General features: G+C 41.9%; 2 protein-coding genes across 7 annotated transcripts in view; one reads left to right on the top strand and one right to left on the bottom strand.

Annotated features, from left to right (window-relative positions):
* MMS19 (MMS19 homolog, cytosolic iron-sulfur assembly component) overlaps window positions 1-21,691 on the bottom strand; it is a 29,644-nt gene extending 7,953 nt beyond the window's left edge. The window contains exons 1-12 of one of the 5 annotated variants that reach the window (XM_006925913.3): window positions 21,331-21,691; window positions 11,348-11,396; window positions 9,219-9,319; window positions 8,342-8,427; window positions 7,878-7,952; window positions 7,395-7,464; window positions 6,868-6,996; window positions 6,716-6,777; window positions 1,850-1,936; window positions 1,341-1,415; window positions 870-947; window positions 186-324 (exon numbers count right to left, since the gene is read on the bottom strand). In XM_006925913.3, coding sequence (XP_006925975.1) covers window positions 186-324; window positions 870-947; window positions 1,341-1,415; window positions 1,850-1,936; window positions 6,716-6,777; window positions 6,868-6,996; window positions 7,395-7,464; window positions 7,878-7,952; window positions 8,342-8,427; window positions 9,219-9,319; window positions 11,348-11,396; window positions 21,331-21,442 — 1,063 coding nt within the window. In that variant the 5' untranslated portion in view covers window positions 21,443-21,691. The other 4 variants (XM_006925914.3, XM_025042306.1, XM_025042305.1 and 1 more) reach the window with 4 other exon arrangements.
* An 83-nt stretch (window positions 21,692-21,774) lies between these two features.
* UBTD1 (ubiquitin domain containing 1) overlaps window positions 21,775-25,104 on the top strand; it is a 49,450-nt gene continuing 46,120 nt past the window's right edge. The window contains exon 1 of one of the 2 annotated variants that reach the window (XM_015599874.2): window positions 21,775-22,372. In XM_015599874.2, coding sequence (XP_015455360.1) covers window positions 22,303-22,372 — 70 coding nt within the window. In that variant the 5' untranslated portion in view covers window positions 21,775-22,302. The remainder of the gene's footprint in view (window positions 22,373-25,104) is intronic. The other variant, XM_006925910.3, reaches the window with a different exon arrangement.

The following is a 25,104-nucleotide window of genomic DNA, read 5'->3' as shown; positions in this document are numbered from 1 at the left end:
AAGTTGGAGAATGAGACTTGGGACAGTTTGCTAGCAGTTATCACTGATATCGTTTTCAATTCAAAGTAGGACTCCAGTCCCCATATCACTGAACATGGTGGGGCTACATATGAAAGGTCACTGACCCTTAAGGAATTTCTTTCTATCAGGCTCACTCCCCTTTCTGGCCGCCATGGCCCCGTTACCCTGTAGAATGTTGCTAAGGAAGGAGTCAAGGAGGTCCTCAGCATCAGCCCTCAGCACAGAGCGAGACAAACACGCAGTCAGGGAGTGGAGGGCCGCCAGGCCCTCGGCCTCCACCCGCTCACTTGCCGTCTGGAACACCTGTCAGGGAGGGATCCCATGGCTACTGAGGTGAGCCTGCACAAGGTGAGACCCCACCCACACACTGCCTAGTTTCTTGGGAAGCGGGGTGGTGAGAACCTTTAGGATACAGCAATGGAAATTAACCCTTCAAATGAGTTTCTTCTCAACTGGCGTATTCTCACAAAGTCCTTAGTCCCACTGGGACAGACACACATACTTTTTGAGAAACAAAACGCCAACATTGAGCAGTAGCTATTAGGATACCAATCCTATGTCTCTTCCTCGCCGCCTCTATTTGGCATGGTGCCATAGGCACCATGACTATGCTCCTTGCTATGGAAGGATAGGAAGTGGGCACTGTGCAAAGGTGATCAAGTGCCATCACCAAGCAGCTGACTCTTACACTGGGACTCTCCTTTGTTGTTCAATTGAAAGTATGCCCCATTGTTTGTTTGCTGAATAACCAGGTATAGCAACAGAGGAAAAAGCACAGAGTATATTATTTCTCCTGATGCCTGACAACTGGGAGTTAACAGTAGTGAGTTTATCTAAGTAGCACTCACCTCTCTGCGGATAGAAGCCCAAAGGCTAGGAAGGAAGTCCTTCAGCTCCTTTTGTCCGTACATAGCACAGCAAGCATTCTGCGAGAAAAGCACAGGTATCTACACACTCAGAATTCCTAAGATATGCAGGCACCTCAGCATAATGGTATCTGAAGGAGCCTGGCTCTCAGCAGAAAAACCAGCAGGATTTCCTAACAGTCCTGCCCAAGACACAGAAGAATAGTTCACCCTGACTGATGAAAATGAGCATCAAGAGGGAGCCCTGGTCAGCCTTCTCTTGGCTGCTACTCAGTTACTATATGACAAGACAATATGCAGCTGGGGCCTTTAGGTCAAATATAGGCCCAGATCCTAGTATCCTTCTTTTGAGGCCCACTGAATGGTTCCCTGGCTCTCCAATAATCTATAATCCTTTAGCACCCCTAATTTGTCTAAAGGTAGCTGGACCCAGGAAGGAGAAAAATCACTTACCAGAGTCTGCAGAGAATCCAGCTTGGCACTCAGAATCTCGGAATCCACTTTCTCAATCAGCAGAGGCAGCAGGAACTGTGGGAGAGAACGAAGAACTGAAGTCTGAGATGGGTAGTGCTGCAGCACACCAAGGCCAAATAATCTCTATTGCCACCAGACCCCAGGGGCAGTTGCTATATCTTGAATCAAGAGTTGTGACTGTAAGCTAACCTTCTTGCCAAGATGTGGCCAGACTCCCAGTTACCTGAAAAAATGGGCTAGTTGGCAAATCTATAGGATTTTAAAAGATAGCACCAGATGGAGACTGGATTACTGTTTTAAAGGAAGAGACTGTAAAGTTTTCTACTTTGAAGGTCTGAGGATACTTGCCACACAAGCCTGAAGACACCTGTAGGATGTCATACCTTAAAATGTATACTGGATCTTTTTTTCTCCCTATGCTTTTACTGTACTTTCTTCAGAGCCTTCTATGGGCTGAGGCTTCATACCTTAACCCGGGCTAGACCCACCTCAGCAAATTGTGGTGTGGAAGCCAGGACAGCTCGGAGACTCAGGATAAGATCTTCTCTCTGGATACCATGGGGATCATTAGGAGGCTGGAAAAGGGAAAAGGGCCATGGGTTTGTATAACTCTTTGGATACAGGCTTGAACATGACAACTCAGAGAACAGGGTGATATTTATACCCAATATAGCAGAATAGTAGGACATGAGACTCCAGTAGGAAGACATCCTCACTTTTACATGTTCCTTGGGAATTTTCATCTTTGGGCATTTATTTCCTATCTGATCACACAGTTTCTATCTGATCTATCATCTCACGACTCAGAGATAAGCACCATTAACTTTCTGGTGCATTACTTTCTTTTCTGTATATAATTATGACTATGTTAGTAGACGCTACTTCCCTTTAAAATATATACTTTTAGAAAGTGTGATTTTTTTGTACATATGGTTTGTAATTTATTTTTTCACTTAATACAATAGGAATATTTTCCCATGGTATTAAATTATTCTTTCATGACAATTTTAGTGGTTGACACGATTTCATTGTGTGGCTGAGCCATAATTTATTTAAATAATCCCCCTTTGATGGAAACTTCTATTTTTTCACCCTCACGAAAAGCTGTAATTCTGGCAATATAAAAAGCATTGATGGTTTCTGCGTCAAGATGGCAGATTGAAAACATGTAGAGCTTTTCCTTTTCCTTTTTCTCTTTAGAAATCCTATAAAAAATACAGTAAAAGGATTTTCTTTTCCTTTTTAAGACATCAAGCTAAAGGTTGAAGAGAACACAATAAAGATGTTAGCAACAAAATTTTTGAAGTGGAAAAGCAGATGGAGAAGAAGAAAATGACTTAGCAGAGCCAATAAAAACAGAATCCTCAGTAGGCTTGAGGAAAGCTGAATAACTACCCATATACAGTGCTCGGGAGGTTTTGTAACTGGCAGTACCAGGCACCTTTGGAATTGGGAGTGGGGTTAGAGAAGCAAGCTGATCTCCTATATTGCTCTTAACTTCTCCCTAACTGCAGCATCTGGAGGTTTAATTCTCTGGAAAAGATAAGACGGAAGTCTTTAAGTCTTGGAGATGCAGGTGTAGTTGAGAGCCTGGGTGCTGTACCAAAAGATAGAGTCTAAATGGTATGGTACCGAGTGCTGAAATTTTCTAGTTCTTCCAGCCCCATTTACTTGTAGTCTGACCTCTCCCTCTAGATAAATCTAAGGTCTTTTTTAAGAAGAATCTGACAGCCTAAGATAGAGAACACTCTAGGGGTTCCCCCAACAGTCCATGTAAGCCACTCTACAGTGATGCTCATATTCAACAAACCCATTGCATGTGCTCAAAGCTCGCACTTTGAGATTTTTATGATCTTCACTTTGAAATATGTGCAACTCCCAAGGATTACCAGATATCTCAGGAAAGCCTCTAACTTGGAAATTGAGACCAAAATAAATTGAAAAAAAACTTGGATGAAACAAAGACCACATATGTGGAGAGAAAAAATGTTTAAAAATGTCGTTAATGTTTCTGAAAAAGAAAGTAATTTACCTATAAATTAAATAAGAACAGAATGCTATTTAAAAAAAAAAGTTCAGAGATCATCAACAGCAGCAGAAATTTAAAAAAAAAATTAATAGAAGGAGTTATAGGACGATGTGCTGATCCTAGGCATTTCTGTCCTCAGGTCCATTCCTTGGGCAGACCAATACAGGCTGCATTTCCCAGGCTCCCATACTGGCCTGTATTCAGCCAATGGAAGACACTAATAGAAGAATGAAGGGCAAAAGGAAGGGAAAAGCCATGGTATTTCTTCCTAACCCTCTGATTCAGTTGGCACCTTCTGCATTGACAGTTATCTCTTTCATGGCTCCAGCTCTCACTGACAAGCCCACTGTGGTACTAGTTTTTGTCAGATACTCTCAGCCCCTGGAGTCCAGTAACATTAAGTCTTCCAGTTCAGGGATGGTAATGGCTTCCTGCTGTTAATAATCTCTGGGTGGCCTCGCTATCCCGTTTGGCTTCTTAGCTCTCCTATCACTTTTCTAAACAATTTCCTGCATTAAATAATTTGTTTTAAATACCAAACTGGTTTCTGTTTTCATGGCTTGACTTTGATACAAAAGATAAAATTGTGAAATTCTCTCATAAAGTAACAACAGAGATAGAAATATGAAAGAAAAGGTAAGATATTCAGAGGTCTAACAAAAGATTAATAGGAGTTCCAAAAAGAAGAAACAGAGAAAACAGAAGAGAAGAAATGCAAGAAAACTTGCCAGGACTAAAGGACATGAATTTTCAGATTGACAAGACCTACCAAGAACCCAGTACAATGCATGAAAACAGACCCATCGTAAGGCACGATGATGTGAAATTTCAATATGCTGGGGGCAAACTCAACCTTAAAAGTTTCTAGAAAGGAGGAAAAAATGAATATAAAGGTTTATGAATCAGAAGGAATTTAGACTTCTCTATGAAACTGGAAACTAGAGATAAATGCAGAAATGTCTTCAAAATCTTGGGGAAAAAGAATTTCCATTTTTGAATTTTATACTCATACAATCAATAAGTGGGAAGAAAGAAGAAAGACACTTTAGCTTTACAAAATCTAAAAAGTTTCACTTTTTACATACTCCCTCAGGAAGCTAACAAAGGATGTTTACCACCAAAATGAGAGTGTAAACCATAAAACGAGGCATACATGAACACAGGATATAGGAGATGTCATCCAAGAGAAAAGATAAATCCATAGGATGATAGTGAAGGAAGATTTAATATCTACTCCATATGAGGAGTAGGAAGCAACCAGCTGAGACTGTATGGCCAAGGTAAGAATAGTTTTATATTTTTAAATGGTTAGGAAAAAATCAAAATAATATCTATGATATATGTAAATTATATGAAATTTAAATTTCCGCATCCATAAATTTTTATTGCAATATAGCCTCTGTACCATATTCCAGTGGCTATGGCCATTTTTGTGTCAGAACACCAGAGGTGAGGAGTTGCAAGAGACCATATGGCCCATAAAGCCTAAAATAGACATTATCTGGCCCTTTACAGAAAAAAGTTTGCCAACCCCTGCTCCAGAGTGAGCATATAGGTATAGTGTTAAGTCAAGGGAACTGTCACTTACAATGATGTGATCCACTATGATGATGGCATAAGGCCAAAATGGATTGATAAGACCATATAAAATATTTCTCACACAAATAGTTACACTAAAGCGAGGTATCTCTATTTTAATTGACAAGAAATTTCTACTTCCCATAGACTGTGGTATAGAAGAACACAGAAAATCCACTCAAATAAGAGAAATTCTCCAATCATTATCTATAACCTTGTTTTGCCTAGAACATCTCTGAGAAAATATATAAGCAGATGGGAGTGTGATCATGTCTAAAGAAAAACTGGATGGTGGCTGTAAAGAGGTGTAAAGAGGCTTAATTCTCTATCCTTCAAATGTTGAATCATGCTCATTGTATTACCTTTCAAAAAAATGAATGACATACTCTTACCTGCTCCCAAATTATAAATGCATACATTCCAACAATTCCATTTTTAGTAATTTATCTAACTGTTATACCCATATATATGTGAAATGATAAAAACAAGGTGTATAAGTTACAGCATTATTTATAAAAGCAAAAGATTAGCAACCAAACTTTACCCCATAGAAGACTAGTGAAACTGATTAGGCATTTCCATACAAAAGAATATTACACAGCCATAAAGAATAAAGAGCTAATTTATATACAGATAATAGAACACTTTTCTAAGATATACTGTTAAAGTACAGGAGGGTGGTATAAAGCATTTGCTTATATATAAATGAAAAGCTCTGTGAGACAGACATAATTGATAAAATTGGTTGACAATGGATAAAGAAACTAGAAACTGGATGACAGATTTTTTATCTTTTTGCACCTTTTGGATTTTGAATCATGTGAATGTATTATCTTCTCAAAAGAAACAAAATCAAATAAAACAAACCAGAAACACCTGGTAGCCTAACTAAGAGCTCTCAAGATTTCAAAAGTATAAGTTCTGAGTTAGAAGTAGTGATACTGATTACAAAAGAGATGAAAAGAATTTCAAGAGAGAGGTGGTCCCAAGCAACACGATGTCAACTGGAATACGCTGGTAAGACATTTCCTATGGCAAAGATGGCTGTGTAACTTTAAAGGCAATGAGAGTCAATACCCAGATGTTGTTTAATGTGCTATCAGATAACTCTTTTTTTTCCCCAACCTCTAATGCTCGCAGTGATGAGGAGACTCTGAGTATCTGGACATAGAAGGGAAATCAAGATGTAGAGTGGGAGGAAGGTTTAAGGGGGTCAGAGCAAACACCTCTTGTACATGCTGTGCTCAGTCAGATATGTCTTCTTTGTTTTGTCAATTTGTTTCTATTGCCTGAGATGCCTCCTCGAACTCCAGGATCATATCCTACACATTCTTCAGAAACCAAGTGAAATCTTATCTTACCTGTGAAGTCAGTTCCTGCCTACTCCAGCTGAACTCTGTCTTCTCTGAAAAACTACTACTCGTTTTGGTCTATAATCTCACATTCTTACATAAATGTTTCAACCTTCAAGGCCATGAACCTTGTTTTACAATCCTGTTGCCCTCAGCACTAAGTACATTGGTGAAGAGTTTAAGAAACCCCCTAAATGCCTGCTAAATTGAATCTTTCCTTTGATGGCAAATGCTTCTCCACTTCCCAGTTTACTGAAACATAAGTTCCTGAGGGCAAGAATTCTCTTTTGTTTGTTGCTGTACCTGCAGTGCCTAGAACTGGGCCTGGCAGATAGCGGGCACTCAACAAATATTTGAATGAATGAATAAATGAACAAATGAAAGGTGCTACTTACAGGGGTAAAATCAATAGGGAAATAACAGGATGTCACTTCGAATAACTCCTCCACAAAGGGTCCTAAAGCAACAGAGAAAGAATGAGGTTGATTTATAAGCTTCAATCATCTGACAAGCCTTAACCAGCTAGTTCAAGGCTACAAGGACATACCCAGGCTATAGTCCCTGGAGATGAGGTCATGGACGATGCGGAAGGCTACCAGAAGATTACGGGGATCTTTTTCTCCATCCATCACCTGGATGAAGCCAAAGGTGAAGTCAGCTCCTAGGCCCTTCAGCTCTGGGGAGGAGAGAACAAGGTCACTACTGACCCATGGGACAGAAAGCAGGGTTTTCTTCTGGCCCGTGTTCTCCCTCTACTATCACCACTGCCTCCCCTTTCCTGCTTCCCACAGAGGACCCTTTTTTGTTTTCCTGGTCCAAGAGAGTAGTATTCAATGAAGAAGAGTTGTGCAACAATATGTAATTGTTAGAGGTAAGAATTTAAAACATCAGCCCATATTCTACCCTTCCTTTACTTTACTGGGGAGTGAGTGGACCTCCAGTTTTCCTTTCTTATTCTCTCTCAGCGTGATCAGCTCTTCTATATAACTCCAAGGTTAAAATGACTCCTGGTATTGGCAGGGGGGAAAATGATGTGCTCGCTTTTCAGATTTCTCAGGGAGCCCTGCCTCTTACCTTCTTCTCGGGTTCGCATGAAGTTGGTGATGATACTGTAGACCACATGTCGGTCCACCTGTGGCAAGGACTTGGGGGTGGAAGAGACAAGAAGTAAAGAAAGCGCTCAAAGAATAACAGCTGACAAAACTATTTCCTGCTTTACAATCTCTAAGTGGACAGTGCTGTTTATACCTGTATAAGACGAACCTAAGAGGAAATGCAGAGAAAGGATATGGCTCTTAGCACAGCACTATGGCAGTGGGGCCAATAACCAAAATCTGTCTGCTGCATGCCTTACTTTCTTTAGGTGTAAGAGGACACAGGTCAGACATAATGGCATGCCCCCCTTTCCTTTTACAGTAGCAATGACTAGCATGTAAGCATGGTCAAAGACCTGAAAGAGTTCAGAACTTTGCAGGCAATATTACTTTGCCATCTAATTCTAGTTCTGTCAAGGGCTGGGAGACAGAGGAGAATACTATAGTGACTGTTACCACTCACCTGTACGTGGACCTCCTGGAAGATGGCTTTAAGCACAGAGACAGCCAGCCCTGGGGGCAGTGCCACACACAGGCTCTGGGGGAGAAGAGGAGATAGGTGACACCAAGGGCATCCTAGCACAGCCTTTAAGATGAACCTCTAAAACAGGCCTAATTAGCTTCAGTGGGAATCGCAACATACTGGTTCAGCCAGAAGTGCTAACAGTGAGAAATGTGGTCTCTTTTCTCAAGCTGATTAGTTCTCTGCAACTCCTTCCAATTCAGTTCTGAATTCTAGTCCCCAAAGGATACTTTTACTTTTTAGACTAAAAACAAAAGTGGAGCTGGCTGACACTTGCTGAGTCCCACATTTGGGCATCTACCCTTTAGCACTTGAAGTCTCACCCCCAAAGGGAAAAGAGAGAGGATTCACTAGAAAAGGGCTCCTGCGAAAACAGTATATAATGAAACAAAAGGAGAACTCACAAGTGCCCTCAAACCCTGCAGGACAGATGGAATCACAAGATGATGGTCCTTCAGCCGGTTCTCATAGAACAGGATCAGGTGTACCACTGCACAAACCAGAAATTCAGCCATTACTTCAGACGGGCTGGAGGAGGGCCTACCAGGTTTGCTCCTTCCCAGAAATTTTCAGGGCTGTTCGTGCTTGGACTTCACTATAAATTTTCTCCTTCACCAAGAAATATATCCCATGCCCTCCCATTTGAGGGTGCCTTGATGAGTCAGGAAAATAGGTGAACATCTTTTATTATCCATTCTCACATAGGTCCGCAGTGAGGTGCCTTTCTATAAAACTACGTCTGGCAAAGGGCCAGATAGTAAATATTTCAAACTTGTAGGACATAGCATTTGTTACAACTACTTAACTCTGCTCAACTCCGCCAGTCCCTGTAACATAAAAGCGGCATAAACAATAGGTAAATAAATGGGCATGGCTATATGCTAATAAAACTTCTTTTATAAAAATAGGCTGTAGTTTGCCTATCCCTGCTATAGAAGATAAATAAGTTGTTGGCTTTTTTTCTTAGGACTTTAGAGCACTTTGATATTTCATTACTTTTCCACTCCATTTGTGAAACACTACTTTATCCATTTTACAGAAAGGGGAAGGATATAATGAATAAAACTGTCTAAGGCTACATTTAAAACCCAAGTGTCTTCTGTCTCAATTCTTATCATCTCTGCCACATATCCAGTGAAGAATGAAGACTCTGAATTACCAGTTCACAGATATCTCATGCTCTCCCCTTCCTCCCTCTCTCCCTCTGAAGTTGGCATGAATAGACAAAGAAGGCCTTGGCTCAGCAATCCAGGGAGATGCTCCTACTAGTGATGCCAGTACCTTCCTTCTCCAGGAGCAAGGAGTGACACTGAAGTAGCACCTGTGACAAAAGCTGGATTCCTCGTGCCCGAGTTCGGGGTTCTGGATTCTCTAAAGAGGACCTGGGGGAAAGTAGGATAGAGAGCTTGACATTACCTGATTCAAACTTTTAAAGGAGTAAATATTTTGCAATTAGTTACACTGACCCCCTGGGCATGGAAGCCAGCCCAGGAAGGTGCCCTGGAGGTGCTTAGCATTAAAGATGACAGCAAGGCCAAAGCCTAAAGGCCAATCCCCATCCTGATCGGGCATCATTAGAGGCACATGTGATACCAAAGTCGACAGCAGTGGCTGTGCCCAGACAATGACTAGACATTGGGCTTACTCTTTCTCTTTACAAGTACAATTGTGACATTCCTCTGAAAAAAAGCTTAGCAGCTACCCACAGGGCTCATGAGATGACTGGCAGCTGTAGCTTCTACCAAAACAGGAGGAGAATAAATATATTACTGTTAACGAAAAAATGCTAAGAGTACCCACCAAGGTCTAAGGGGGAGAAACAACTTTATAACTGCAAGTTTACAAAGTAATGGCTAGAATAAAGGTTTTAACTATTTAGGATTACTGATATGGGGGGACTAGACTGAAGCAACAAGGAGGTGATTTATCTTCAAAACAGCTCTATAGAGATTACATCTAAACATACTGGAAGGAATCTAAGCCAGTAAAAATAGGAATTAGATTTCTGAAGGAGAGCTGGCCAGGATATCTGAGTGAAATCTCAAGGATAAGGGTATCTAGAACTAGGGGTAAAGGGGCAAAAATAAGATCACTCTTGACAGGATCCCCAGGATAGGAACTTGTAGAAGGTTCCTGTTCAGAAGTTGAAAACTGTGTATTTAAAAATGGACCAAGGCACATAAATGCTCACAGCAGCAATATTCAGAACAGCTAAAATGTGGAAACAAGCCAAATAGCCATCAACTGATAAATGGTTAAACGGTATATCCATAAAATGGAATATTATTCAGCAAGAAATAAAATACTGATACATGCTACAAAAGAGATGAACTCTGAAAGCGTTATGCTATGTGAAAGAAACCAGACACAAAAGGCCACATACGGTATAATTCCATTTGTATGAAATGTCCAGAATAGGCAAATCCACATAAAGTAGATTAGCGCTTGCCAGGGGCTGGGAAGAAGAGGGAATGAGGAGTGACTGCTAATGGGCATGGAGTTTCTTTTTAGGGGTAATGGAGATGTTCTAAAATTGATTGTGGTAAGGGTCGTACAAATCTGTGAACATAAACTTTAAAACAGTGAACTTTATGATGTGTGAATTATATCTCAATAAAGGTGTTATTTTAAAAAAATGAACCAAGGTCAGAATAGCATGAGTAGAAAGGCTAAATGGTCACTTATATGAAAGAAATGCATGATAGTGACCTACTGCCCCCCAACACAATTTTCTACTTTTCTCTGTTTCAGAAGACATGCTGGCCATGACTGTTAACCTTTGCTAAGACCTGCCAATTTAAATGATCTACCAAATATGAAATATGAGGAAAGCAGGCATTAGACTAAAAATATATACTTCCTTTGATGCTTGGAAGATCTGGCTGTAACAAGGATCTTCCTCAAGCCTTTTTCTATAGTGGGGAGCTAGTTTGAGTTGTTTCCTCAAGCCTTTTTCTATAGTGGGGAGCTAGTACAAGGTCAGCTTCCTGGCAACTCCCCAAACAGGGTCTACTGGGCAGGTCTGAGTCAGATCCAAGCTGACTAGAATCCCTCGGGGGCAGGTGGGTCTAAAGAAGCACAGGAGGAACCCCAGCTCTAATTAAATAATAGTTGCTGGCCTTCAACCACCCACCTCACCCCAAATCTGTGGGCTGGTCCAGGAGCTGACATGGTCCACAGGCTGTGTGCTCCCAATACCTTTTTGGGAGCCTTAGTCAGGTGGCATGAAATTTTTTTCAGAAGAAACATAGGCTTAGCCCGAGGCACTGATGGAGGGAGAGGGAAGTGTTGGGCTACAGTAGGAGAAATTCAGGACCAATTAGCTCTAAGAAAGCAGCAATGTACAAAATAACTTTCTGAGAGTGCACAGGCCCAGCCGGAGAAGGGCATTCTAGAGCAGAGGCTCTTACCCAAGGGCTTCCACCACTTGTAACACTGTATAGCTTCCAGATTTCACATCTAGAGGAAACAAAAGAAAGAAAAATGAAAAACAAAACAAAACAAAACCCCATCTCAGGGTTCAATGGCTCTAATTAGCAATGTTTTCTGCCTACCCTAAGATCTGCACCATCGGGCCCCACAATGCTTGCCAAGAGCCCCTCTTAAATGAGAATTATTATTTTAACACTTCGAATAGGCAGCTTCGAGTATAAAAACTGAAAAGGAAGTAAATGTCATTTATAGATGGTACATTTACATGATTGTGTATCTAGAAAATCCAAGAGAAAAACTGAAAAAAAATATTACGAATAATTTTTAGAGTGGCTGGGTAGAAAATAACATTATAAAATTAAGAACCTTCACATATATACGCACAATAGCCTATAAAATGACATAAAGGAAAAAAGATCCTATTTACAAGGGCCTCTCCCCCATAAAAAAGAGTAGAGAAAATATCTCGATATAAACTTAAAAAATATGAAGATCTGAATGGTGAAAACTTTAAAGCACTAATGAAGATTACAAAAGAAAACTAAAACAAATAAAGACTCAAGATGACGAATCTCCCAAATTAATCTATAATTTTAAAATAATCTATAATTTTAAGATAACAAGTAGAATTTTGGGTGGAACTAGATAAGTTTATTCTAATGTTAACGTGCAAAAATGATACATTATTAGATAGGCAAATATGAAAGAGTAATGGGGTAAGGAGGGAAGGTAGACCTTCCAGAGATTAAAAGATTGTTATAAAGTCATAATAATAAAAATAGTGTATACTTTTGAACATACTTGAAATTTTCCACAAGTAAAAAACAAAAACAACCAGTGTAATAAAATAAGTATATAGTCAGACAAATAAATCAACGGAAACAGAATGAAGTCCAGAAAGAGACACAAATACATGAGAATAAATAATTTTTAAAATCATATTTCAATTAATGGGAAAAACTATTATTCAATAGTTTTGAAAAAACTGAAAAAAAATTAACATTGGCTCTGAATCTTTCACCAAAGTAAATTCCAAATGGATTAAAGAAAAAAACGTAAGAGAAAAAACTTAAGTATAACAAAATTCAGATGCCATAAAAGAAAGGTTGGTTAAAAATCAACTACATTTTAAAAAATTGGATTTTCCACAAGGCAAAAAAAAAATCATGAGACAAACTTGGAAAAAAATATTTGTAATTCTTATAACAGAGTTATTTTACCAATATAAAAAGATCTCCTACAAAACAATAAAAAAAAGACCAATAACCTATTTAAAAATGAACAGAAACAAAAAAATGAACAGGCATTTCACAGAAGATGCTCAATCCCACTCATGACAAATGTAAATTATACTACACAACCACTTCTTAAAAATTTACCAGATTGGCAAAGATAAAAAAAACTTTGTAACACTTATGTTTGTCGATGGTATGCAGAAAAAGGCACTCCTACACATTGTAGGTGGGGTACAACTCCTTTATGGAGGGTAATTTCACAATTACAAGTGTATACATGCTTTAACACAGGTAATCTCAAAAAATTTATCCTATATTCCTGTAAAAGTGCAATGGAATTCTTTGTAGCTACTTAGAAGAAAAAAGTGAAAAGAGACTGAAGAAGCTATATATTGATAATGAGACAAGATCTAAAAGCAGAACAGTGTACATAAATAGTATAGGTATGTGCATAATATTGTTTTTAAAGGGAGGGTGTTTCTATTTGTATTTATATTTTTGGAGGATAAAAGGAACTAGTAATATTGTTTGTCTAGGGAGAAACACTGGATAGCTAGGGGGTTGAGAGGTAGGACTTTAAAAAAATAAATAAATAAATGTTTTATTTCAGAATAATTTTAGATTTAAAGAAAAGTTGTAAAGCTACTGCATTAGGTTCCTGTATACTCTTCACCCAGTTTCCCTGAATGTTAACAACATGATACATTTGTCAAAACTAAGAGAGATTGGCATTTGTACATTACTATTAAACTCTAGACTTTACTTGGATTTTATGTTTTTCCATTACTGTCATTTTTCTGTTCTAGGACCCAATCGAGGCTACCACACTGCGATTAGCTATCATGAATCCTTATGGTATCCTCTTGCTGTGAAAGTTTATAAGTCTTCCTTGTTTTTTTTATGACTTTAATATTTTAAAGAAGTACTTCACAGATATCTCTCATTTGGGTTTATTTCATGTTTTCTTCATGTTTAGACTGGGGTTATGGATTTGGAGAATAGTACAGAGGTGAAGTGTTCTTTTCATCATTTCATATCAGGGATACAAGATATCAACATGATTATCACTGGTGATTTTAACTCTGATCACTTAGTTAAGGTCATGTCAGCCAGGTCTCTGCACTAGACAGTTACTATTTTTCCCTTTCTTACACTCTTTTCTTTGGGCATCACTAAGACCAGCCCACACTCAAGGTGGAGGGGGAGAGGAAGATTAACTCCATTTTCCTAGAAGGAGTATCTATATTCCCATATTATTTTGGAAGTACTCTGTAAGGAAGATTCCTTTTTTTTATTTATTCATATTTTATTTTATTTCCTTTATTTTATATCAGTATAGACTCATAATCCATTACTAGGTTATTTTGTTGCTTGAACTGCTCTATCTTTAGCCAATGGGAGCTTTTTTAGGTTGGCTCCTGTGCCCCTTTGACATGCCCTATCCTTTTATTTTTCTAAGCACTTTCTTACGTTTTGGCATTATGAATATAGCAGGTCCTCTAATGAAGTCATTTTGTTCAGTGTCCTTTCCTTATGTTGATAAAATGTCATAGGAACTTAATTCTTGTTTATATCAATTAGCCTATGTAAAATTGGTTTCTTTATGAGCTGTTTCACTTAAAGTCACAGAACCTATCAGTGACATTGAGGACTTACTGTATTACAGGCTCATCTTGTAATTTCTTTGCTCCATACCTACAATCAGCCTTTTCTCCAAGAAGCCCTGATTCATTTTATTGGAGAACAGTATTAGAAACCAGTATCTGTGCTTGTTGCTATTAGGGTGTCACTCTTCTAGGCCTTCCTTAGCAGAGAGAGCTAGGAAATATATGTATATATTCTAACCCACCTATACACACATATCTATCATTATTTCTGTATTTATCCATATATATTAAACTAAATATAAGATCATATTAAAGTACCAGAGTTCATTTCTTTGATAGTGAGTAACATGGTTCCCATTATCTACCATTTATTTTTTCAACCCTACTAAAGCTACAAATCGCCTTCAGAATTGTCGACCTCTGTGAGAAACAAATTTATAAGCAGAGTGCAGTGTTTATGTACAATTTTGTCTCAAGCCTTATAGTTTCCAGACAAAATGTGTTTTCCAAAGTCACTTAGATCAGCTCTTTTTCCTCCTACCTCCCATTAGAGAGAAAAATTAATACATTAGTAATACAGTAGATTAACCTGTCACAGTCTGCATTCCATCTTGGGACGGAAGGGAGACTTCTCACTATGTATCCTTTTGCACCTTTTGAATGCTGTACCATGTCAACATATTACTTATTCTTTAAAGTGCAATTTTAGCAGCTGAAACTCGCATAGTTATAACAGAAGCATCTTAGGATACATTTTCAAGGAAAAAACAAAGAGTAAAAGGTCAGCAATCTTCCTAAAGGTTTGGTTAACATAAAGGAGTTCTAGCTCAAATCAGGGCATTACTTCCAGCAGCCTGTCTGGCTTCCCGACCTACCTGCGTTTAAATGCAGCCCTAATAAGTAGCTCTCACCAACACTGTACTTCAGCTCTAGTGAAAAAAAAAGGCATGAGAAAACTCAACTTCCAGTTCTCCCCTTAAGTCTGTGGTCTCAGAGCAACAGCTATGAGCTGAGGTGGGCAGAGGCTCACTCTGGTACTAGAGTAAGAAGTCCAATCAGACCGAGGAAAGCAGTGCTCTCGTCAGGATTTACAGCTTGTGACTGGCACCAATTTAGACATCGGGCACTCTTAGCCCTACTCGTGCCAGGATGTGGAAGGCCCAGCTGCTGCCCCTGCTCCTGAGAAAGAGCCAAGGGGAAAATGTGCAGGCTATTGGGTCGGGGAGGGAAGCAGCCAGACTAACGGGACAAACCAAGTTGCTGATATCTGGGTTCCATACCCCATTCCTTAGTGGTAACACTTAAGTGAAGAGAGATACCCATTTCTGGATTGCAAACCCTAAGAGTATGGCACTATTTGGGAGGTGGGAAAACAGTACTTTTTTTGGAACCTCCTGGCTGGAGACCAGGAAACTCTGCTGAAAAACCCATCTAGGGGATGGCTCCATAGTGTAGTGGTTAGCACGTCTGCTTTACATGCAGAAGGTCCTGGGTTTGTGTCCCAGGTGGAGCCACGGACCATACCCCGGGACCATACCCCGGGACCATACCCCGGGACCATACCCCGGGACCATACCCCGGGACCATACCCCGGGACCATACCCCGGGACCATACCCCGGGACCATACCCCGGGTGCGCCAGGCCCCGTGAGTGTGTGGGAGGAGATGCCCCGCCTTCAGAGGTCCAGTTCTTAAGGTGAGATGGCAACATCTGTAGGTCAGGGGTGGAAGTGTGTGTGGGGATGAGAGAATTAAAGAGGGGGCGGGCAGAAAAAAAGGAAACTCATCTAACAATTAGTATCAGTATCGACCACAGAAGGAGCTGGCAATTGTACACAGGAAGCTATAGGAGATTGATAAATGTTACCAGCAAAGAACATTGTTGAAACTTATGTCAGCAACACCATTAAAGCCTCCTGCGGACGCTGGGATAGGGTCTCTCTTTGGAAATACCTCACATGCTGTAGGACAAAGGCCTGCCTAATAGGACCCACTTAGCTGCTCTTTTTTTAATTTTCTAAAAAATTTAGGTATAATTTACACTGTGAAATGCACAGATATTTGATAATTTGACAAGTTTTAACAAGTGTACCTTGAGGAACCAACACCTCAATCAAGACGTAGAATATTTCCATTACCTGAGAAAGTTACCTTATGCCTCCTACCAGTCAATTCCCATGCATATAGGTTGCCTCAAATCTTATAAATGAAAAAGACTTCAGCATTCAGTATATATCATTATGAAACTGGCTGCTTTGTCATTACAAAGAAACATCCATTTGCTTGTGATTCCTTGAATGCCAGTATATTGGTGAAATCTCCTAGTGAAGCCCTTCAATTTTTATACCTTTCACGAGGATCCCATCTTGAATTAATGCAGCACAAACACAAAAAGTGAAGTACAAAAGTAATAGAAAATTAGGAAAAAACAAAGATATTTTTTATATAAGCTTTATAGCTATCACACAATAGTAAATAAGAGAAAGGAAAATGGTAAAGTGGCAAAAACGAGAATGGTATTTTGAGGATGTTTTCAGCAAAGATGGCTAAATTTAATATCTTATTCTAGTTCTGTTGAGTCAACCTCAGAAATGTCTTTCAATATGACTCTTCCTTTTCATCCCTATGACCAGACTATACAGCGACAGATTTCAAAGTAGCCCTCCACATTTTGGTGTGATGAAAGTGTTCTGGAATTTTTAGAAAGTGGTGATGGTTGCAGAACTTGAGAATATACTAAAAGCCAATTAACTGTACACTTAAAATGATTAAGGTGGTGAATTTTAATTCGATTTAAAAAAAAAGCCTTCCAATCAATTCATGTTCTATCTAGAATTATCGCCCTAAAATGCACAATTACTTTCCTGCCCACCAAGCTCCAACTGCTGCTTAAGACTTGACTCCTTGGGGCTTGATGTCCCTCACAATTTAGTCTCCAAGTGCCCTCTAGCCTCACCTTTCATCAATCAGTCACATGAAATCACAACATGCCAAGTTCTTCCATATCTTTAATCCTATAAACATTCCCTTGGTTTGGAATGCTTCTTTGCCCTTGTCAATCTGAGGAACTTCAACTCTTCAAGACCCACCTCAAAGGTCAATTCTTTTGTGAAACACTGATTCCCAAAACAGAATTAATCCCTCTTCTGTGTTTCCTTCACATTTCTTTAAATAAATTAGTCATGTATTTGTTTTCATTTATTCACTCAATATTTATTGAACACCTATTATAAGGCTAGAGATAGAAATATAAGCAGGGAACATTTAAGGAGCCCAGTCTGTTGGAGGAGAAAGACATTTAAAACAATAGCAGTGTAACAAGTTCAGTGTTACCATAGTGATATAAACAGAGACTGGGTTAACATAAGAAAGAAGTAAAATTCCTGGGTTTATGGACCATCCCTCACTAACTTTAAGTGAGTCATTCTCTTAACAGTATAAATGCTCCCAAACAAAGAAAAGTACCTGAATATCTGGAAGCACTGTTATGTACTTGGACTCCTGAGATGAAAGAAGCTAATAAGGAGTTAATTTTCCTAAGGGCAGCCTCACTGGCATTAAGAAAAAGTAAGTGAAAGTTCTTTTCCCTATATAGGTAGGTTTAAGTTTTTCTAATGTGTCCAAGATTTGCTCCCTAAAAATGGGCATACTAGCATCTCCTAAATACCCACACTTTCCTCAGCAGGGAACCAGTTCGTGTGGGGCACTGAGGAGTCATCAAAGGAGTATTTATATGAGACTGACATAGAATGCACAATCAGACCTCTGTCTGATGGAGTTGCAGCCTCTTGAGAATTTGGAATAGCAGCCAAGGTGGGAAGGGGGAGGATGTGAAGGAGAAGGAGAAAGAAAACCCCCAATCAAGACTCAGTTCCAGTCAAACTCTTCAAATGTCCTTTCTGCTGAGGATGCTATGCATATTTCTCAGAACTATATTTTACTGTCCTTTAATAATCTTTTGGATTCAGGAATGGCAGTCTTCTCAGGGAATCACAAATGTGGGACAATACAACATAATAAAGATTGAAATGAAGGAAAATCCAAAAACTGAGCGGAAGAAAATTTATATCCATCACCTTTAATTTCAACATGTCCAAAAAAAATCACACTGTTCAAAAATCAGTTAGCTCCCTTCCCAACTTCCATTTTTGGAAAAAAGTACTTCTCTTTTGTTCATCCTCAGGCACAAAAACGTGGGGTCATCTTATAGTCCCTCCTCTCCTTCGAGCCCTATAAATAACTAGTTAGGCCCCAAATTCCACAGATTTTTAACTTCTCTCATTTCCATTCACTTACGTAGTTTTTCACTGCACACCTACTTATGCTAGTCTCCAGGAGGTTCTGGTGGCAGGAATAAGAGGGTAGGATGTAAAGATGTGTACAGAAATAGCTACTAAACAAGTCTAATAAGTATATGAGTGGTTGAGAAATAAGTACCACAAAGATTCTGAAGTGTGAGATGATGTCTGGCTAGAGTAATGAGGAAACACTTGGGAGGGCAGGCAGTGAGCACTCAAACTGGGCTTTGAATCCTAGATCTAACTTTGATTAGACGGAGTTTGTGAAGGGAGCTGGGAAGGTTCTCTGCCTAGAATCCAAGGTTATGCATAATCCAACCTCACCAAACCTTTTCAACCTTATGTTACTACCTACCCCTCTGCTGCTTATCAGTGGGTAGCAAATCAAGGTGGGTGCCTGGAACTAAAGGTCCAGAAGGGGTCAGGTAGTAGCAGCCTTTGAATGCCTGGCTGAGAAGCCTTTAACCCCTAGGCTGCCAGGTAATTTCTCTTTTCACTGCACACTTTCACATCTGACACTTTCACATCTGACACTTTCATCAGGAAACCAGGTACAAAAAAAAAGTTGGGGGTAGCTGCCTTTGTGATCACAGGATGTTCCTTCTGCATTCACGATTTGTAGGAGAGGCCACTGCTGTTGAGTGGCTGAACAGACACTGCTCCCTTCAGCACAAACAAAGCCTGACTTAGGATGGATAATTAGAAAGCATATCTTATTCTACAAAATCCAAAAACTGTCAGCCTTCAACAACCCTGACTAGGGCTGTGATCTAAGACTGAGAATACCAATTTAATCCTCCTCAAATTCGCTTTCACTATCACTCCTTTGCTCAAGGACCTACAATGACTCCTATTACCTACAATAGGTTATTCAAATATCTGTCTAAAATCCGAGGTTATGCATAATCCAACCTCACCAAATCTTTTCAACCTTATGTTACTACCTACCCCTCTGCTGCTTATGTTACTACCAATCTCCTTTCCTAGTCAAGAGGGTTAAATTACAACAGGGCTGGTGTTACTGTCTCAGTTGAGCTGACTTAAATTTAAACTAGACAATAGGCTATTTTTTTCAGGCATAAAAACATAAATGTTACAAAGATATTTATAAGAACTAAGCAGACCTTATCTTGTATTCTCAAGTGTTCTGAATCTGAAAATTCCAAAATGACTGTATTCATAATATATAAATGTGAAAGAATAGTTACAAATAACACTGATGTAGCAATGTTCTTTATCTTGGTAGGGGGTAGGTGTATGCATCTCTCAAAATCAGTGAACGTACACTTAGAATTTGTATGCTTCACTGGATATAAACTTTACAGTAAAATGAACTGTAAACAAACTAGTTAATGATATGCCTACCAGAGTATACAGGGGTAAATGTACTAATATCTGCAATTTAAATGGACAGATATGTGATAAAACAAGTTATATTAAAATGTTAATGTATTATCCGAGTGTTTCTTGTGAAATTCTTCAGACTTTGCTGTATATTTTAAGTTTTTCATAATGAAACACCAGGAAAAATGACATTAATGACACACTGTATTTATTAATTGTAAGCACCGATAACACACTATACTTCATAAAGCTGTAAGCAGTTAAGCTTAGTGGAATGGCTGCATCAGGCATTTGCTCCTTGATGCTTTCTCCATGCCACATTACACATACCTTTTATAGCCTTTCGTGGTGTTGTGTACTATCTGTTTGCATGGTTTTCTCTCCCACCGCACTAAAAGTGGTGAATACGTATCCAGTTTAATTTGTATTTATATTCCTATTGCTCTGCATCTATGTGGACAGTAATATGTGTTCAACAACGGTGGAATATTGAATAAAAGTGGAATTGCTAAGGACCAAGGTATTATACTTCTTGCAGATTCACTTTATTCATTTGTCATATATTCTAAAAGTTAATATGTTCAATTTTCAAAAGAAACGTGTTCTTTACTTTTCCGCGAGCACACACACTTTCTAAAAATAAACTCATCTGTATTCACAAGATTCTGTATTCTATTATATAAGGCCTGAAGGCCTCCGAACATTCAATAACTTTTAAGATTTTTTTTTCTAAAAGAGTGAAGTCTGAGAATTCCAATGAAATCTGGAATTTGTTTTATTCAAATCTTAGATAAGCGGTCAGAACTAAGAGATCCTTGAATTAGTCAAAGGCAGAAAACTGAGATCTGGGAAAAAGATAAAAACAAATACCACATAAAAAAGTCATGAGGCTCATTAATCAAGCACTTTACCAGGAAACGGAGGGAAAGTCTTAACAGAGGATACGCAGAACATCTCAAACTCCCCCCAGACTGGCAACTCTCCTCCTCTCTCCAATTACAGCCAGTTAGAGATCAGGCCGCCCGGCCACTCCCAACATGCCACGCGACTGGAGCTGATGCCTCTGAATACGCTTCTTTTCAAGTCAACCTCCCAGAATCAAGGTGCTTCCGTGGCGTGAGCACCAGATTCTGAGCTGGAGGATCTGAGTCTAAGTCCCACCTCCGCCCCGCCGTCCGACTTGCGAGTCTTGTGCCCTTGTTAGGCCTATTTCCTCATCTGTGAAATGGTAATGACTCTCCTAACCTGGGCCGGCGCACAGGGTGGCTACATGCGACGGTAAAGGACGTAAAGGCGCTTTAAAGAAGATGCAAGCGACTCTGTTAGGAAGCTGAAGCACGCGGTGCTCACAACCTGCCCCAGTACAATCTCTCAAAGTCATCGCCGCCCCTCAGTCCCTTCCCGCCCGGCGCCTGTGCTGAGGCCGCTCCCTCCAGTCGGCCCCCACGCGGAAGCCGCGCAGCGCCGCCCGCCGTACCTGCAGCTACTTGGTCAGCGGGACCCTCCTGCTGACCCATGACGAAGTCGTGCACGAGGCCCCACAGAGCGCCGGTGGGCGCCACCGCTTCCAGAGCGGCGGCGGAGGCCATGACGCGAACTAGAGACCGTGGGAGGGGAAGTGGGCGGTAGCACGGACTGGCCTCTCGGCGCACGCGCCTCCTGAGCCAATCGCCTGGAGAAGGCTGAGCGGACTGGGCGCTCCTAGGATCACGTGCCTGCCGGCTCCAGGCCAGGCAGTTCCAGGGAGGATCCGGGATGGTCCCTCCCCGAGGGGCGGGGACTGGAGTTGGGGCGGCCGCGCGCGGTGGGGAGGTGGCTGCTGGGCACACAGCCGGGGGCCATTGAGGACGAATAATTCAAGGCCTTGCTACCCGGGAGACGGGAGGCAGGGCGGGCACCTGGCTGGGTGGGGCCGAGGGGCGGTACGCGCTCTGGGGGAAGCCAATGAGAAAATCAGACCCGGCTCGAGGGGGCGGTGCCGTCGGTCACATGCGCACCTGGGGCTGGCGGCCGCGGCGGCGCTGGCACCGGGAGCCAGCGGCAGGGAGCGGGGCCGGGCTGGGGCGGGGCTGGGCAGGTGAGTGACAGGCTCCAGGGGGCCGGCCCCAGCTGAGAGCCCGGAGCGAGTCGGGTGTAGCTGCGGCGGTTCCCGCCCCCTCTCTCCGCCCCTCCAGCGGAGCTTGTCTCCGGCCGGGCACCGTCGCGGGCCCCCCTGGCCCGGCCACCTGGGACTGTGCTGGGGAGTCGGTCACCTCCCTCTCTCCCTCGCCCGCAAAGTTTGTGGCGAAGCCGACGCTGGGGCACAGCGCGCCCCCAGGGGGAGATCCGGGAGCGTCCGATGCCCGGCGGCAGTAGCCGTTGACCAGGGACGCCGCCGTCCGGGGCAGGAGCGAGGAGCAGCGGACTAGCCCACCGCCTCTGGTGCATGGGGCCCGGCTGAGGAGCCAGCATGGGCAACTGCGTGGGGAGACAGCGCCGGGAGAGGCCGGCCGCCCCGGGACACCCCCGCAAGCGAGCAGGTAACGACTGTGAAGGGAGCAGGGCCACGGACGCCCCGCCAATTGTCCCCCTCCTTGCCTGAGCCCTGGGCTTCCCGAGCGACCTTCCATGGCTCCTGGCTCCTGGTTTACTCCGATGGCTGCTTCCGAGCCGGACAGTGGCCTCCTCCCCAGCCCTGGTGGCGGGGGAAGCCGAGTTGGGGCAACTGCGAGCGCTGACCCGGCTTCGAGCCCAACTCGCTCCAACTGGGAAGCTCCGGGTAGGGGTGGGGGCGGGGGCAGGAAATGTTTGTAGACCGCAGCGGGGCCAGCGGAGGGTAGGAGGGCCCGGGGTAGGGGCGCCGCTGGCCTGGCAGCGGGGCTGGGGTCGGACACCCGCCCGTCGGGGCACGGCGCGGGCGGCCAGGCGTCCCCAGAACTCGGAGCGAGCGAGGCGAGAACAGTCGCTCCTTCCAAAGACTGTGTCATTATCGGGCTGCTGATCGTGTCTGCCGGAATCCGACTTGCAAAAGCACCGCAGGACTCTGGGAAAGAAATCTTTATTTTTCCCGCAGGGCTTTTTAGAGCCTCCCAGCCATCTGAGAGCCTAGGAATGGTGGGGTGCGGGGTGGGAATCTCTCTCGGGTTTGTTGGGATTGTTCCCAGCCATGGGAATGGGATCTGCTCTCTGGTGATCCGCGAGGCCCGAGAAGCGCCTTCTCACTTTCTTAGTACACTCCTATTCTGGCTCTTCGCCCCGGGAAGAGGTCTGACGGTCGTTTCCCCAGGTCTTGTAACTCACTTCCTTCTCTGAGCATGTTGCAAGGACCTTCTGAGAATGATAAAATCGAGGACTTTAAAGCTGAAAGGCACCTTCGAAACTTGTCTAGAATCCAAAAAGATCTACCTTCTCCTACCTATGAAAAAGCCCAAATCAGAGAGGTTGAGCAACTTGCCCAAACCCACACAGCTAGTTAGTAGTACAACTGGAGCTAGAACACAGTCTCCTCTTCCACCCAATTGCCACATATATTTTTTATGTAAGAGGAGCCACAGGCAGAGTTGTTAATGAAGTGGAAACTCTAGTTGGAGCTTCCTGTCTCTTTTGACACCAAAGGTGTGTTGGTTGAGTTGTGGAAACTGGGAAGGAGGATGAGGGGAAGCAGGGAAGGATGTCTGTGTGGTGGACAGGATGACTTGTGGAAGAAGAAATGTGTTTTTGTAGGGGAAGAGTAAAATTTAACGTTGAAATCCTCTTAAGCAGCCCTGGCCATTCTGACTGAGGAAAGTCGATTCTCCAACCCAAGGGCTTTCTTCCTTTCCAATCCATTCATTTATTCAACAAATATTTATTATGTATGTGCTCAGTTAACATAATTGATTTGGTCACATTTTTCACTGTTGACAACCCTTTCCTACTTGAAACTCTCCCCTCTTCCCTTCTCGACAGTAGATTATCTTGGCTTTTCTCTCAGATCACTCCTGCCTGCCATCACCTCCTAGGTGTGGGCACACTCATGGTTCAGTTCGACATTCCAATTTTTCTCTCATTACACTCCCTCTCAGAGAAGTCTTATTTAGTCCCACAACTCTGTCCTTTGGAAAGATCCCTACGCTTTATTCCTTCTCGAACTCCAGACTCATATCTCTAAATGCCCACTGGACTCTCTGATGCAGTTATCAGGTTCCGCACTTCTAAAACCAACCTCTGCATCTCACCCTCTCAGCCAGCTTTCCTTGCTCTTTCATTCTTGCAGCTGCTTAACTTTATACTTCGAAGATCTCTCTCTGCTGACTTTTTCTGCCTCCTGTCCTCTGCCTCCCAGCCAGCCAGTCACTGGGACCTGCTTTTTCTTCAGTAGGTCTTACAGACCTGCCCCTTCCCACTCTACTTCACGCCCTTGTCACCTCAAGTCCAACTCATCTCCCAGGCTGGAGTTAGTTCTCCACCAAAGACATTCATTTTCAGTCATTCGGTCACATGCGCACCTGCGCGTCCAGTGCCTGCACACCATGTGTCTCCCAAAAGACATTTTTAAATTAATCTGCTGCAAACCCTATTTAGTTCTATGTTCAGAAAAAATTTTGCACCTTCCCATTTCTACAAGAACTTTAACTTCCAAGGCTGTTCAAGTCTGGTCCAGTCCTTCCTTTTAAGGCTTGATTTCTTTCGCTTTCCTGACAATAAGACCACCAGTATTTGCTCATGCCATTTCTCTTCCCTTGAAGGTCCACCTCAAATCCCATATCTTTCTAGAAGCACCTTGCCTGATGGTTCCACCCCTCCCAAGTAGACCTGGTTGCTTCTTCTGAGGACTCTTGCAGACACTTTATGCCACTTACTTAACAATTATCTACTCCATATTATTAGTCATTTCTTTGATGTTTACAGTCATATCAGTAACTATATTGTAAGCCTTGAAGACCTGGGTTCTGTCTTATCCTTGTGTGTGTCTTTCTCATTCACTCATGTAACCACACACACACACACACACACACACACTCACACACTCACACACTCACACACTCACACTCAGCACTTAGCACAATGACTTGTACAGAGGAAGCACTCAATATTTGTTGATTTTAGAAAGCTGACCCAACTTTATCCTACCATCTGAATTTTTCACGTAAACATTTTACTGAAATATATAGCTGCATTTTTTTAGCTGCTAGTGTATCTTTTTTTTTTTTCAATTCTGTGCATCCCACTATGAATAGCTTTATTCATAATGTTCAAAGCCAAGGGGAACTCTGTAAGATGACAAGTTTGG

Source organism: Pteropus alecto, unplaced genomic scaffold (genome assembly GCF_000325575.1).
Source record: "Pteropus alecto unplaced genomic scaffold, ASM32557v1 scaffold88, whole genome shotgun sequence".
Taxonomy (NCBI): domain Eukaryota; kingdom Metazoa; phylum Chordata; class Mammalia; order Chiroptera; family Pteropodidae; genus Pteropus; species Pteropus alecto.
Note: the sequence above shows the minus strand (reverse complement) of the source record. Positions and strands in the feature narration are given on the sequence as shown.